This window comes from Molossus molossus, unplaced genomic scaffold, assembly GCF_014108415.1.
Source record: "Molossus molossus isolate mMolMol1 unplaced genomic scaffold, mMolMol1.p scaffold_m16_p_1, whole genome shotgun sequence".
Taxonomy (NCBI): Eukaryota; Metazoa; Chordata; class Mammalia; order Chiroptera; family Molossidae; genus Molossus; species Molossus molossus.
This window is the reverse complement of record NW_023425344.1, coordinates 231,193,769-231,207,542: the sequence shown is the minus strand read 5'-3', so window position 1 is coordinate 231,207,542 and position 13,774 is coordinate 231,193,769. Positions and strand designations below refer to the sequence as shown.

Sequence of the window (13,774 nt, the reverse complement as noted above, 5' to 3'; positions counted from 1 at the left end):
GCAAAGGGCCAATCAATAGTCAACAGTGCAGCTTAACAGCCACTCCAGCAGAGAACTGTCTGAAAAGACGCCTCACACGCCACTGTCTGCATGATCCACAGTTGCCTGCTAGTGATTTCTTGCGAGCAAAGAACATCTATTATCACATGCCAGTGTGAACCTAGCGATTTCTCCAGCAAGGAGCCCCGCCACGTACAACTAGGACGGTAGCGCAGATAACGGGCTGGTGAGGGTGGGCTGAGGACCCACGCTCATTCCCTGCTCATCTCACGAAGCCATTATAAACACACCCCATTTCTAAATCCAGGAATGTGATGTGTGTTAAGGATTCATGTGCCACATGCAGACTGTCCCACATTTGCTTCTCCAGGGCCCAGGAGCTATCACAAGATCCAGAGGTTATAGACGGCTGGAAGTAGTTGTCATGAACATGCTCAAAGGGACCCACGGTGGTGGGGAGAGATGGGAGGTGTTTCAAATGGCTATTTTAAAAGACTCTCCCCAAGTGACAGCTCTTTTGTACATCTGTGGGGGTGCACACGTAGCTTGGGTTTCGTGCGACCTCATGCCATGTTCTGAAGAAGAAGGGGACTCCACAATGGCGGCAGGTGAGGGGTGCACAGCCATAGGATATGCAAAAGGGGTTCTGGCTACGACATACTGAAAGTGCCCGGATCTCAGTCCTGCTTTAGAATACCCATGTGAACCCAATGTCCAAAAAAGAAAACCCCCCCTATAGGAACCCATGTAAGGTTTCATTCTTCTGTTGTTCTTAAAAGGTAAGTCCAGTGTGGTGTCGGTGTTCAGATGGTATGCAGCCTCTCAGAAGTCTGCCCACTCAATTTTGAATTTTTTAGAAGAAATACATTTTCTTTAGTGAATGTTACTTCTGTTTCCTTACCGGATCCTGCATGAACTCAAGATTGCTTCTGGGATTATTATTTTTACCATTATTAAATGGCCCTAAAATCACCCAAAGGAAACTCCCTATGATTTTACCATAACAGAAATGAAAAATTATGTCATAAAACTGTATCAGACAGTTGGTAAATCAATGATATTTTAGTTTGCAATCAGAAGCTTTGGGTTTATAACCAATACAAGGGAATCACTTATATATAAGGCAATCAGCCACCAAATACATGTCATACATTCATCTCCACTAGATCAACTTTGCATCTATCCTCATAAAAATGAACCTGGAATTCTCCCCACTGTCTCCATCCACCCACCATGTCTTCATAGATAATGATAAAGTTAAACCCAGGCTCAGTCTACTCGTACTAAACGAGATTCAGTTCTTCAATGTAACTCACGGAGGCCACATCTATGCGACAGCCACTCAAAATTGTCAAGAATAGATCAAATTTGGCAAACAGGCAAAAAGGGGTGGGGGTGGGGGTCATAAGTGACAGAACAAATGCTGGGAAAAAAGAAAAAAGAATCTAAAATGCAAACATTTCTTTAGAAATGCGCAGGTTGTCCCCGGATATAATTAGTTTTCCTGCACATGATGAAGTGAGCACTTTATTTTGGAAACTCTCACAGCCTAGCCATTTCCCTGCTGAACAATTTTCTGTTCCTGGATGTGCAATAATAAATTGAGATGCTTTTATTTCCAGTCACTGAGGCTCAATCTGCAGTCCTGGAAAACGGTCCATCGAAAATGAGAACGCCGGACCCTATCTCCAACAAGAAAAGGCCGTTTTCCGTTAAACTGTCTCTCTAATGAACTCATGTGGTTTTATGACAGCATCTTAAAGAATACAAGTTATTTTAGATATATATATACAACATTCTGCAGAATATACTATTCCCAAAAATTGGGTGCAGGCCAGATTTCCCTGATGGCACTCCACTCATAAGGTCACGCCCCAGTTCTGTTCTTTAGATCAAAGCAACAGCCTCCTTGCTCTGCCGCAGAAGACAAACCCTACGTTTCTCGATATTCCTTCTCCTTCATCCTGCTTTTTCTATTTACCCACTTCATCACGTCGCCTTTCTTGCACTTCCCCCCACTGTTTTAGCCAGTGATAAGCATGGACCTTTTCCAACTCTGCTGGAGACACCGAGGGTTAATGCTCAACCCGTTTCAGGTTAAGCAGCCGAGAATGTGCTAACATGGGGAGGCACACAGACGATCAGACAGGTGAATAATTTTGAAAATGTTTGTGAGATAAAGCAGCCCATTACAAGTCTAAGGGCCAAGGTTGACATAGAACATAATTATCTACGATGTAAAGTAGTGAGGCTGATTTGCTAGGCAAAAAAAAACAACAACAACCTGATTCTGATGTTAGTTCCAAAAGAGAAGTTCCCCACAAACACTTAAAATGTTAATCGTTAGATAAAGAGACATCCATTGTAACAATTAGTCTACCATCTTGATATATTTCGTTGGGTTTCATTAAAAGGTTACCCACAGTTTTGTGAGCAACAGTAAATGCTTCTTGTTTTAAGCAAAAAAAAAAAAAAAAATACATACAAACTTTATAGTTAGATCTTATAATCCTGTACATATAAATTCTATATATTCCTCACATTCTGACATTAAAATGTACTTGTTCCCAAGTCCACACAGTAATCCAATTTCAGAAACCCTGGTCCACTCTCCAAGAGGACTAGGCAAGGAGATTCTTTTAGTGATTTGGGCTCAGAGGTCTTCTACAGTTAAACATTTAACTACATTACTTATAGAATAGAAATCTAAAGTCTATTCTAATAAGCCTGGATATCTCAGAAACGTTTCTGAAGGATGAAAAGCTACTGCTGCAAAAGAAAGCTAACCTTCCCCAATCCTCGTCCCTGAACTTCACTCATATTGGCAAATCGTTCAGAAGAATGATGTCCCAGTCCTCATTCCGGACTGAGACACAACAAAATAAAAAATGATCAGAGAAAGCTGGAAAGAATCCTGCTTGATATTTGGCAGAAAACAGTGCTTTGCTTCAGAGACAGAAAAGGAACTTGTCAATGAGACAAAAATACATACATACCTTCTGAGGAGTGCGCATATTCACCGCCGTTCGGGTAACTTACCTTTCCACTTGGTCCATTTTCTACTGGGAGTGGTATGTGTGTGTGACACACACACTTGTGAGGACAGAAAAGCATTAGGCTACCATTTAGGGGGAGGGGAAAGGGTGCCCTCCTGAGTTCTACGCAGACAAATTGAAGGGAAAAGAAAGAGAATCCAGCACCATTTCCAAGGTAGTCTGGATGGGTCCAGAACTGCCTTCCCAGAGGAGAAGGGGATTTCAAATCATAAATAAGAAAATAGGACTTTCAATAAGACCAAATACTTGGAAAGAGCAATGTGATGCCAAAACCTTCTGCAGAGAGGGTGTCCTTTGGGTGACAGATACAAAGGCAGGTGCTTACATTCAGATCAATGAGAACCATGGGATTTCCCCCCTACATTGCCATATTCCTCACTTGTTTCTCCTCTGTCTACCTTAAGGGACGGACAGGCCATCTATGAGGAAAGTAAAAAACAGAACAAGAGACAACTACACACACAAAAAAAAAGTTGAGCAGTGAGGAATCAAGGAAGACCAGACAGGCATGTTAGAGACGGACCTGCCACCTGCCCGACATGGGCAAACTATACTGTGGCTGTTTGCTCAGAGAGCATCATGCATCTCGCTTATGAAACCAAGACAACAACTAACAGAGTGCGGATTGTAAATCAAACTCCAGCCACGAGGGCTGCATTTAGAAAATCAGAAGGTCGGCAAGATACACAAAGTCCAGGCTTTTTAACAGATCTCTTTGTAATAAGTAGTCAGACACTTCAAGTGCTTGATCACCTTTCAGTGGCCATGTTAGGACAATAACATAAAAAGAAGTGGAGACCCAGGTTATCGATTCCCAGAATTAAAGGGTCTCCACCTGCAGGGCTGGGATCACCGTCATGAAATCACTCTTCTCCTAGAGCACACTAGCCGATGTACCTGAAGCGTTACTGGTGGACAAAGATAACAATTGGCTCCCTACCAGTATGAACCACATACACAGATATAACATAAATATATTCACAAAGTAGATATAGAAACAGAATATGTAATAACACCACATTTACTCAGAGATCAGATCTCTGCATAACATCTGGAAGATCTCTGAGAATGCTTTCAATGTTTCTGATTGGAAAATATAATGAGCTCTGAACATGTTCACCAGTTGAAAGGTCTAAGTTCTCTAAATTCAGAATTTTTTGAAAAAATAGTTACTACATTCCTTAAATATACTCTAGATCTTAGGCAATGTAGATAAGAGTCTCAAAATGGTTATCCAGATGATTTAATTAATAACACACGGAACTCAGAACATAGATCATGCCTGAATTGTTTTGTTTCTCAGTTCCATGTAGTCTAGTTTAAAGGGGACGCACTGGGCATAAGCAGGTGGGAAAACGTTTTGTATCCCCGAACAAGAAATGTCTCTTTGTTCCTCACATAACAGCACTAGTCCTTTATTTTCTCAGTTTCTGGAGGAGAAAATTGCTAACGAATCTTTCAGAAGAGCCATCGGTTCACTCTGGGGTTTCTCTAAACCTCTGAACTCTGAAAAAAATTCAAGGACGAGGAGGTGGTACTCACGGTCATTGCACTGGTTCCCAGAGTACGAGGTCATGGAGCAGTCACAGGTGAAGCCTTCCCACTGCTGCATGCAGACCCCCTGATTGGCACACGAATCTTCCTGGCAGGTGGTACTCGGTCCTAGTCACGTATAAGCAAAAGGGAAGGGAAGAGAAAGTAGAGAGAGAAATGTTAAAAATGTATCAGATCCAAAGCAATCACTTGCATGTACTATCCTCATGCCCCAAAACAGTCAAAGACACAACCACCAAAAATGTCAATTCTGTATCATGCAACAAGAATTCGGTATATACAAGAGACGACAGAAATACACACTTAGCCACACACCACCAACAGGTACACACAGAAGGGAGAGGGCTGAACACACTGTTCTCTTTTAGGCAGACCTTGCGAAAGAGCCTCATTCCTACCACTCACCTAGGAAGAGATCTCACCTGGAGCGCGGTCGTGCTAAACGTGTAAATGCTGAAGCAGTGAAACGCATTCCTGTGATTCTCAAGAACTGAGGCACAGAAGTCCCTAAAGTCTACTTTGTTACATTCGAAAGATGTTTAATACTGACTCAGAGGAGGAGGAGAGAGTGGCCAACATGTACTGATTGGTTCTTTGTAGGTAATGAGCACTGGGTCCCACGCACTTTTGTCTCTCTGGCAACTCTAGGAGGTTGGTACTTATGATGGCCGCCATTGCACAGACTGAAAGAACCTAGCTCAGAGAGGTGCAAATGTATTTACCCAAGGTCATACATTTGGTCATTAGAGAATCCTGATGTCCAACGTAAACTAATTCTGAGACCCAACCTCTTCACTACATCAGCGATTTGCATAGTCCTCAGACCAGCATCACCTGGGAAGTTCTTGGAAGTGCAAATTCTGGGACCCTCCCCCACACCTACTAAATCAGAGACATTCCAGGAGGCAGAAATCTGTGTTTCCACAAGCTTCTAGGAAATCGTAATGTAGCCTAATGTTTGAGAAGCAGTGCCCACCACCACACGGCTGCGCTTGTTTATCCGGGTGTACCCAGTCAGAATGCACACACCCCAGGGTACGAGAGAAGATTGTTGGAAGTTTGAAAAGAAAATATTAAAAATTATGCTCATTTTAAAATTACATTCTTTATGATTTCTATGTCTGTGTGTCTTTCATATGCAAGTAGCATAACTATAATGATACATGTATATAAGATGGAAATAAGTATATTGTACCTTTAGGGGGCATTCTCAAAAGCTTTTCTGGATATGAATGAGCAAGTGAAAAAGCGTGATAAGCTCTTTCGGATTGCCTTTAAAAATCTCTTTTTAGGTCAGCAGGAGTCTCTCTTTTTCACTTCTCTCTTTTGCCTTAGCCTTGGGATTAAAGATGAACCTACACCTTTAGAAGTACCTGAACTAATGGGAAATATCTTAATATTCAGGATAACCATGACTTTTTCAGAGAGCCTCAGCAAAGGAGGTGAGCCCTTCCAGTGATCAAATGTATGAGCCAAGATCTGATGCAAAAAAACAAAAACAAGAAAACCGGGCAGAGTAAAAATATACCCATTGCAGTAAGTGCACATTTCACAAACGCCAAGCTAAGCCTCACATGGGCACAGGATGTTGACATTTAAGTACGCGGGGTCCTAAGGATGCACATTCCAAAGAGATGTTTGACTACAAGGGGTCCGTCTTCCGAGGGGCACGACATTTTATATTTATTCATGAAGGGTGTAAGCAGTGCAGTCCACCACTCCCTGTACAAAGCTGCTAGGCTGTGACAGACGAAAGTTCAAGACAATTACTAACACCGGGGGAGCAGCCTGCCGCTGGGTTTCTGCAGTGACTGGATGCTGAAATGCCATGTGGGTCCCCCATGTGGAGATGAAAGGAGGTACATGGTCATGTTCTCAGTGGGTTTTAAACTTGAGCATTGTGTAGTACAAGTTTCATTAACAAAGGCAAATCAGGACAGCTTCCTTCAAGGGATAAAAGCTTCTGAGCAGTCCCTGGGGCTCTCTGACCAAACAGCTCTCACCAGACAATGGGCTAGTAATTCAATTGAACTCAGAATCAGAAACACATGGAAGACTTTCCCTTGAAAGTCAGCAGAACAGCACAAACTTTGGGAAAACACAATCATTCTTTGCATGTTGACTGCATCTGAAGACAGGCTTTACCAGCCTTTCCCTCCCCTCTTGCCAAATGTTAACAATTTTCCAAGGACCGGCTCAAATGCCTCCCCCCTATGAAACATTCTCCGGGAACTTCAAACAATTCTCCCTCTTCTTACTGGCCGCAGCGCTTATGATCTGCCTCATTAACTTTTGCATATGATAATAATTCCATTTAACACTTCATTACACGTTGCACTGTCCTCTGCTTATAGAATCCTCTCATTGTTTCATGTGGGGTTTTGCTATTTATCCTTTAAGACTGAATGCTGCTTGCTCTCAGAAACCCAGTAACCTGCGTTCATAGTCTTTGCTGCACCAACCACGTTCTGCCAGATGCAGAGAACGTGTTTCTGTAGATGTTGAGCCGATCTGAACGGCAGCCGCCTGATCTGCCTGTCTCCTACCGAGCGTGGGAGAACGTCTGTGCTCTGCAAAGTGCCCAACCTGTTCCATTTGTCAACGGTTGCTCAGGAATCAAATACAGAGAGAACTAGAAGTTATTTCCAAATTCTATGGAGTTGTTTTCACAGGCATGAAAGGGAGAGTGCCACGTAGAATCAGAAAATCCCCGAACACTGACTACACTGTAATCATCAAAGAATGAGAACGTCAGTGAGGACCAGAACCTGCAACCTCTCGCCCATCTGAGACCACTCAGCCCTCCTTTCCAGGCTGGGATCCTCAGACGGCGGCTTCCTTCTCCAGCCTCATTTCCTTCTACTCGCCCTCAGCTCACAGAGCTCCAGCCTTCTCTTCCTCCTTTCAGTTCCTCTCTAACTCAGCAGGGTGGGCCCCAAATCAGCATCACCTGCATCACCTGGGAGCTTTCAGGACCTGCAGACCTACCAACTGGGGGCGAGGCTCAGGAATCACCTGCAACTCGCCCTCTGGGTGGTTCTGAGCTCTGCTCACGCTGCAGGACCTCCGTCTCACAGGTCAAGCCCATCCCTACCTTCAAGGTCTTTCCCTCTTGTCCGACCCACTTCCTCCTGAAAGGCCCTCCCTACAGGTTTTCAAATGACTGGTTCATTCTCGTTCTTTCAGTTTCAGCTCCAAATGGGCTTTCTTCAGGCTACTTAAGAAAGTCCCCACCAATATTTCATTTACTCTCCACCAAATCTCCCTGTTTAGTTAACTCAAATCACATGGCCTGGAAAGAAGTAATTTGTTAAGTTCTTTATCATCTGTCTTGTCCTACTGCAATATAAGCCCTTGGAGAGCAACCATCATCTATCTGGTCTCTTTTGCTCATCTTTATGTCCCTAATTATCGATAAAATATTTGGTATAAAGCAAGGGCTCCAAAAATGCTATTGAATACAAAAAGAACAAAAGAACCAAACATTGAAGAAATGAAGTCCTTCTTCTATGCCATAGAGCCAAGTGGTTTTCCTAACTAACAACCCGCCCATAGCATTTACCAATATTAGCTCATATAAACAATTTTCTATTTGGAACAAAGCTTTCCTCTGGGGGAGGGATTTAACTGACCACAGTTCCTCCCCTGATTTAACTGTGAGATGGAATTTAACTCGTTCAGTCTCATCAGAGGCTGAGACAAGGACTCTCTCATGCCCGCTGTGCACAGGGATGTTATGCAGTAGCTGTGTGGGGTGGGAGAGAAAATGGGCCAAGTTCTAAAACATGTTCAAGATGAGAATGTAAATTCCTATTCTTACTTCAAACTATTGAAGTACCTCCCTGCAGAACAGACTAGATTTCATCTCAATGCATCTATTTCTCATAGATATGAGTGTCTCAAACCAAAAAGAAAAAAAAAAAAAAATCAAGAAAGAAACCAGAGAAACAAACCAAGTGCCCTGGGGGAAAAAGTTTTGTTCTGAAGGCACATCGGCTGATACAAGATAATCTGGTGTGATAAGAGCGAGAACATAACCATAACCAAACAAGGCGCTCACACCAACGTGCCAGACACTGTCCTAAGTGCATTTCGGGTAGTAATTCAATTCATCTTCATAGACACGTGATGAGGCAACAATCGTTAAAAGAACTCAAGAATCAGAAAAGCAAGAATGCTTTTCCCATGAAAGACATCCAGAGTTTCAAAAATAAAATAATTTTCTTGACTGCTGATTGAGTCAGAAAGCAAGGATTTCAGAAACGTAAACTGAGTCACAGAAATGTTAGGTGATTATTTGCAAGGTCCCCCACACAAATAGCAGACTAAAGTTTCAAGCCCATGTTTCATAACTCCACAGCTGACCCACCAACATCTGTGGATATGGGTAAGCCAGAGGGTGTGTGTGTGTGTGTGTGTGTGCGCATGTGCATGCGCGTGTTCTGACTCAGGTGAACAAGAGTGGCTTAAATAAGGTATTTCTAACCTACAGCCTGAGAATTTTAATGTAACAGCCTGACATTTTAATGTAACAATGTTTTCTTTTCAGCAAGAAAATATTTTAAATTCCATTTCAATTAAAAATAAACCAGAAGGCCTAGTTTTGTCCCATTATATGAACAAAAATCTGTACACATATGTTTATACACAAAACAGACATTCCTAAGGACTTAATACTAATTTTATCTAAAATAGTCTAACAAATCAACCTGAAATTCCAGGTATTCTAAGATAAACTTTGGAATTACATTTTCAGAAAGTTCCATTATTATTGTTGATGAACAAAGGCTCTAGGAAACCCCTGGATGGGGAGAGTGTGTACAACTTCCATAGCTGATATGTAACCCGTCCTCACTGAAGTAGTCACACATCCTCTTGAGCAAACAACGGCAGCTTTTCTTTGCACAGTAGAAAAAGTGACAGAACAACAGAAGTATGCATGAAAAGATGACAAATGTAAGTTGTCACTGATGTTAGGACTTCAGTTTCTAACTCCCGGCTCTGTTTTTAGGTCACTGGGAAGGACTACATTGTGTCTTTACACCCCCCGCCCCCCCAGGTGATAACTCTGACAGCTGCCGTGCATTGCCCATCATTCTGCTTGAATGTGGGATTGTTGGGCCTTCAAGAACTGTCCGTCATGTCATGCCTGGTACTGCTGAAATCCACCTTTTCAGTACATGCAAACTGGCTTAGTCAACTCTTTTCATGGTCTATAAACTCAGACGTTGACAGAGTATCTTTTATTACTTGCAGATCCTTGAGACAGAAGTGCTGCCCGAAGCACAGGGCACATGGGTTGGAGTGTATTTCCCTTCTGTTAGTGCCCAAGTAAGATTTAACCAAACCTACGCCTCAAACATCCTAATTTAAAATTGATAAATATTGCTAAACCAGCACCGGCCAGCTGGTCTTGGCCATATTGGAGAGGTGGGCTTGGTGAGTGGGACGCCTGAGAGGGATACCTCTAATCTGATCCCCAATGCCATTTACCCTAAGGCCCAAGGCTGGTAGACCAGTTGTAGGCACCAGGTGGGGTTGGTTTAGCAATATTCACCGTCTTTTATCTCAAAGCATGCATTGTTTGTCCAAGGGCTTAGAATCGGTGAGTGGAACCTGAATGGGAAGCATTATCATAGTAGAACCCTATGCCAACCAAAGCTTTGCCCGCCTCGTACAAAACACAGCTGCCATGGGAAGGAGCCTAGGGAGAGATGCCACTGATCATCTACCGAGATCTCATCTTCCACCTTCAACTTTATTCTGCACTCCTAATATGTGCATACACATTTCCAATTTCACTTTTTAAATGTATACTCTTTCATAGAGGGAATGAGTGAGCAGCAATTGGGTGAGAAGGAGGTAAAAGAAAGAACAGAAAAAGGAAGAATACGTACAAATCTATGCATTTGTGTATACGTGTGTGTATACCTGTGAAAGGCCCTTACCGGCTTCCTGAGCAATCTGTAGTCTCTACTGCTAACATATAGGAACTTATATGCGTGTATGCATGAACAATGGACATGGACAACAAAGCTGGGGACAGGGCAGGGAGGGAGAGAGAGGGGGGAATCAGTGGGGGGAAAAGGAGAAACATCTGTAACAAAAATAAATTAATTATTTAATAAAAATAAAAAAAAGAATTAAAGCGTTGAGGATTCAGGGAGGGTATCCAAGACATTAGAAATAGCCTACTTACTTAGCGAAATGTTCTGGTCCTTCCGGCAAAACTACCTCTATAACTCTCAGAAGTATTTACAATGGTGGCTGCTCTTGGCTTTTCTGAGAGTAATTTACAGACAACATAGCATCCATCCTTTTTTAACTGGCAAAAACCCAACTCACTTCTATTTAATTTTAAAATAAGAAAGCAATGATCCCGAAATGCATCGTGTCATTCTTCATACAGAGGGAGACAACTGCGAGCGAATGCTCCATTTCCCACCTTAAAGAAGATTCAGCAAAGCCAAAGAACGGGTCCTAAATGTGATAACACTTCACCAGCAGAAAGACCGAAGAGGAGCTGTGTTTGCAGGCTCCCACCTTTGAGTCCTGAAGGCCAGGGTCTGTGCCTTGCTCACGCTCCAATGACATTGACACTGCTCTTCGCACACACACTTGGGGGCTCCTAGTTGCCTCTTTTCAAATGAGAGGCCAGACAAGTCACCTGGTTAGGATGGTGAGTGAAAAAGATGGACAAAAACCTAACCTGTGGAGCAGTTTCAATAAACTCCTATTCTCACTTCAGCGCTCTCATCATATGTTAGGGACAAGGAAGTCAAGGTGGGCATAGATTTGGTTGAAACCAAGAAGCTCTCATGAGGTCTTTATCTCCAGTGGCCTGTGATTGGTCCAGCACTGCTGAATATTAAACAGTCAGAACTCCAGGAAAAAAGAAGTAATAGCAAAACTTGATCTGTAACATTTTTGCAACCTGATTTTCCAGAGTGCAAAATACTCCCACCACAGCCAATTTGAAGGAAATTCATGTCACACAATGTCAACCAGCTTGCAAAGTTTCTGAAAATGCCTCTGCTGGTGCCGGCCCTGCCCCTGATGGCCAATGAACTGCACAGCAGAATTATTTACCCCCAGGGCACCTCCGTGACAATGGAGAGCTGGGAGCCCAGGTCTGCCCTGACCTGATGGGTGTTCGTAAAGGTGAGGGAATGGTTCATTCATTGAGCCAGCATGTTCACATCGTCCTATTTTCAGAGAGCTCCGGGGTCATAAAGGTGAAATGATTAGATCATTCCTTCTTTTCAAAACCATGAACAGGCCCTTGGAAGTCAATGCTGCTTCAGAAAATGTAAACTGAGGCCTCCTTTTCTGTGGCTCCTTCTTTTCCCAGCATGGATGTAGCAAGCAGTGTGCTGGGAAAGAAGAGGATATTTTTATGAAAGAGCAAAAATGGTTTTCAATGGCCATGCTCAACAAAAAGGTGATTTAAAATACTTTGCTTCAGCCCTGGCCGGTTTTGTTCAGTGGTTAGAGAGTCAGCCTGTGGTCCAGAAAGACCCAGGTTCGGTTCCCGCTAAGAGCATGAACCTCGGTTGCAGTTTGTCCCCGGCCCTGGTTGGGTCGTGCGGGTGGCAACTACTCGATGTGTCCCTTTCACGTAAATGTTTCTCTCTCTCTCTCTCCCCCTCCCACTCTATCTGAACAAAATATCAAAAAATGTCCTCGGGTGAGGATTAAAAAAAATAAAATTAAATAAATAAATAAATAAAATAAAATTACATTGCTTCAGCCCTGGTGAGTTTGGCATAGTGGTTAGAGTATCAGCCTGGAGACCAAAGAGTCATGGGTTCGATTCCAGTCAAGGGCAGGTACTTCTGTTGCAGTTCGGTCCCCGGCCCTGGTCAGGGTCATGTAGGAGGCAGCCAATCAATGTGTGTTTCCCCCTCTCTCTCTTTCTCTCTCTCCTACCCTCCCACTCTATCTGAAGATAAATGGGAAAGTATCCTCGGGTGAGGATTTTAAAAATAAATAAATGAAATGAAACACTTTGCTTTAATATAATTGTGCAAATGTCATCTAAAATTTAGTGAAATAGTATTGATGTGAAAGCCATCCACCCTAAGATCAGCTTGGAGGGCGCTCTCGGACACTCTCTGGTCATCTAGGCACTGCTCCTGCTTTGGAAACAGGCAAATCCAGACTCACATCACACGGCACAGTAGGGTTTAAAATACAGCTTTGTCAATCGCTAGCAATGTGACCTTGGGCTAGCTTACTGAAATTTCAGAACCTGTTTCCTCCTCTATATAACAGAGATAGAATTGATTACTCCCTCACATGATGGGAGCATTGCATGAGTTAACACTAGCAAAACTTACAAAGTCATCCAGAAAATGGTGAGAGTATCTACCACATAAAGGGTATTATCAATTCTGTTGGGGAGGAAATCAAGTTCTCTCCACCCATTTTGGTTGGGTATGCAGTTATTCTATAGTCCAGAAGTAAGACACATTGAGGTAGTAAGCCACAATTCCACCGTTCTCCTGTGAGAACCTGTTATACAATGCTGAGGAGAAAGTCAGGCACCACTGTGGGAATCCCATTTCATTCCTGTCTCATTATTTCCCATAAAGCAAATCATTTTGAGGAACTGGTTTCTATTAGGCCAGATGCTACATTGTATTACATAAAATACAATGGAGAATATGATGCAGCACTTTGGGGAAAATGGAGTGAGAAACTAGTTTACACAGTAAAGAAAGTTGGACAATTAAAATTCCCTTTACCTACTAGATGTGTTTGGCTGATGATACTTCTTATCTAAAATGACTTCAAAGAGTCTTTAGGTTTTCAAGGCATCCAGACCCAATACATTTATTGACTTCCTCAAGACACCCAGCACTTGCAACCAGATCTAATCAATCACTCCCTGCCCAACCCCCAATCTCCTAGCTACCATCTGGGCAGAGGGACAGCACACATTTCTAGAGAAGAAACCATTCAACTCCAGAAATGAAACTTGCTAGGGGAATTAAAATGAAAAGTGGGGAGAGGATATTCTGATTAATCACCTAACCCAATAAAGAAGTATTCCTTTGCCCTGGCCAGTTTGGCTCAATGGTAGAGCGTCGGCCCGCAGACCAGAGTTGCAGGTTCAATTCCAGTCAAGGGCATGTACCTTGGTTGGCACTGGGTCCCCGGCC

The 13,774-nt window shown here is 43.0% G+C and overlaps 1 protein-coding gene across 3 annotated transcripts in view; it reads right to left on the bottom strand.

Annotated features, from left to right (window-relative positions):
- NRXN3 (neurexin 3) overlaps positions 1-13,774 on the bottom strand; it is a 1,496,329-nt gene that overhangs the window by 813,791 nt on the left and 668,764 nt on the right. For all 3 annotated transcript variants that reach the window (XM_036267618.1, XM_036267616.1, XM_036267617.1), the window contains one exon: positions 4,599-4,718. In XM_036267618.1, the coding sequence (XP_036123511.1) occupies positions 4,599-4,718 (120 nt within the window). The remainder of the gene's footprint in view (positions 1-4,598; positions 4,719-13,774) is intronic.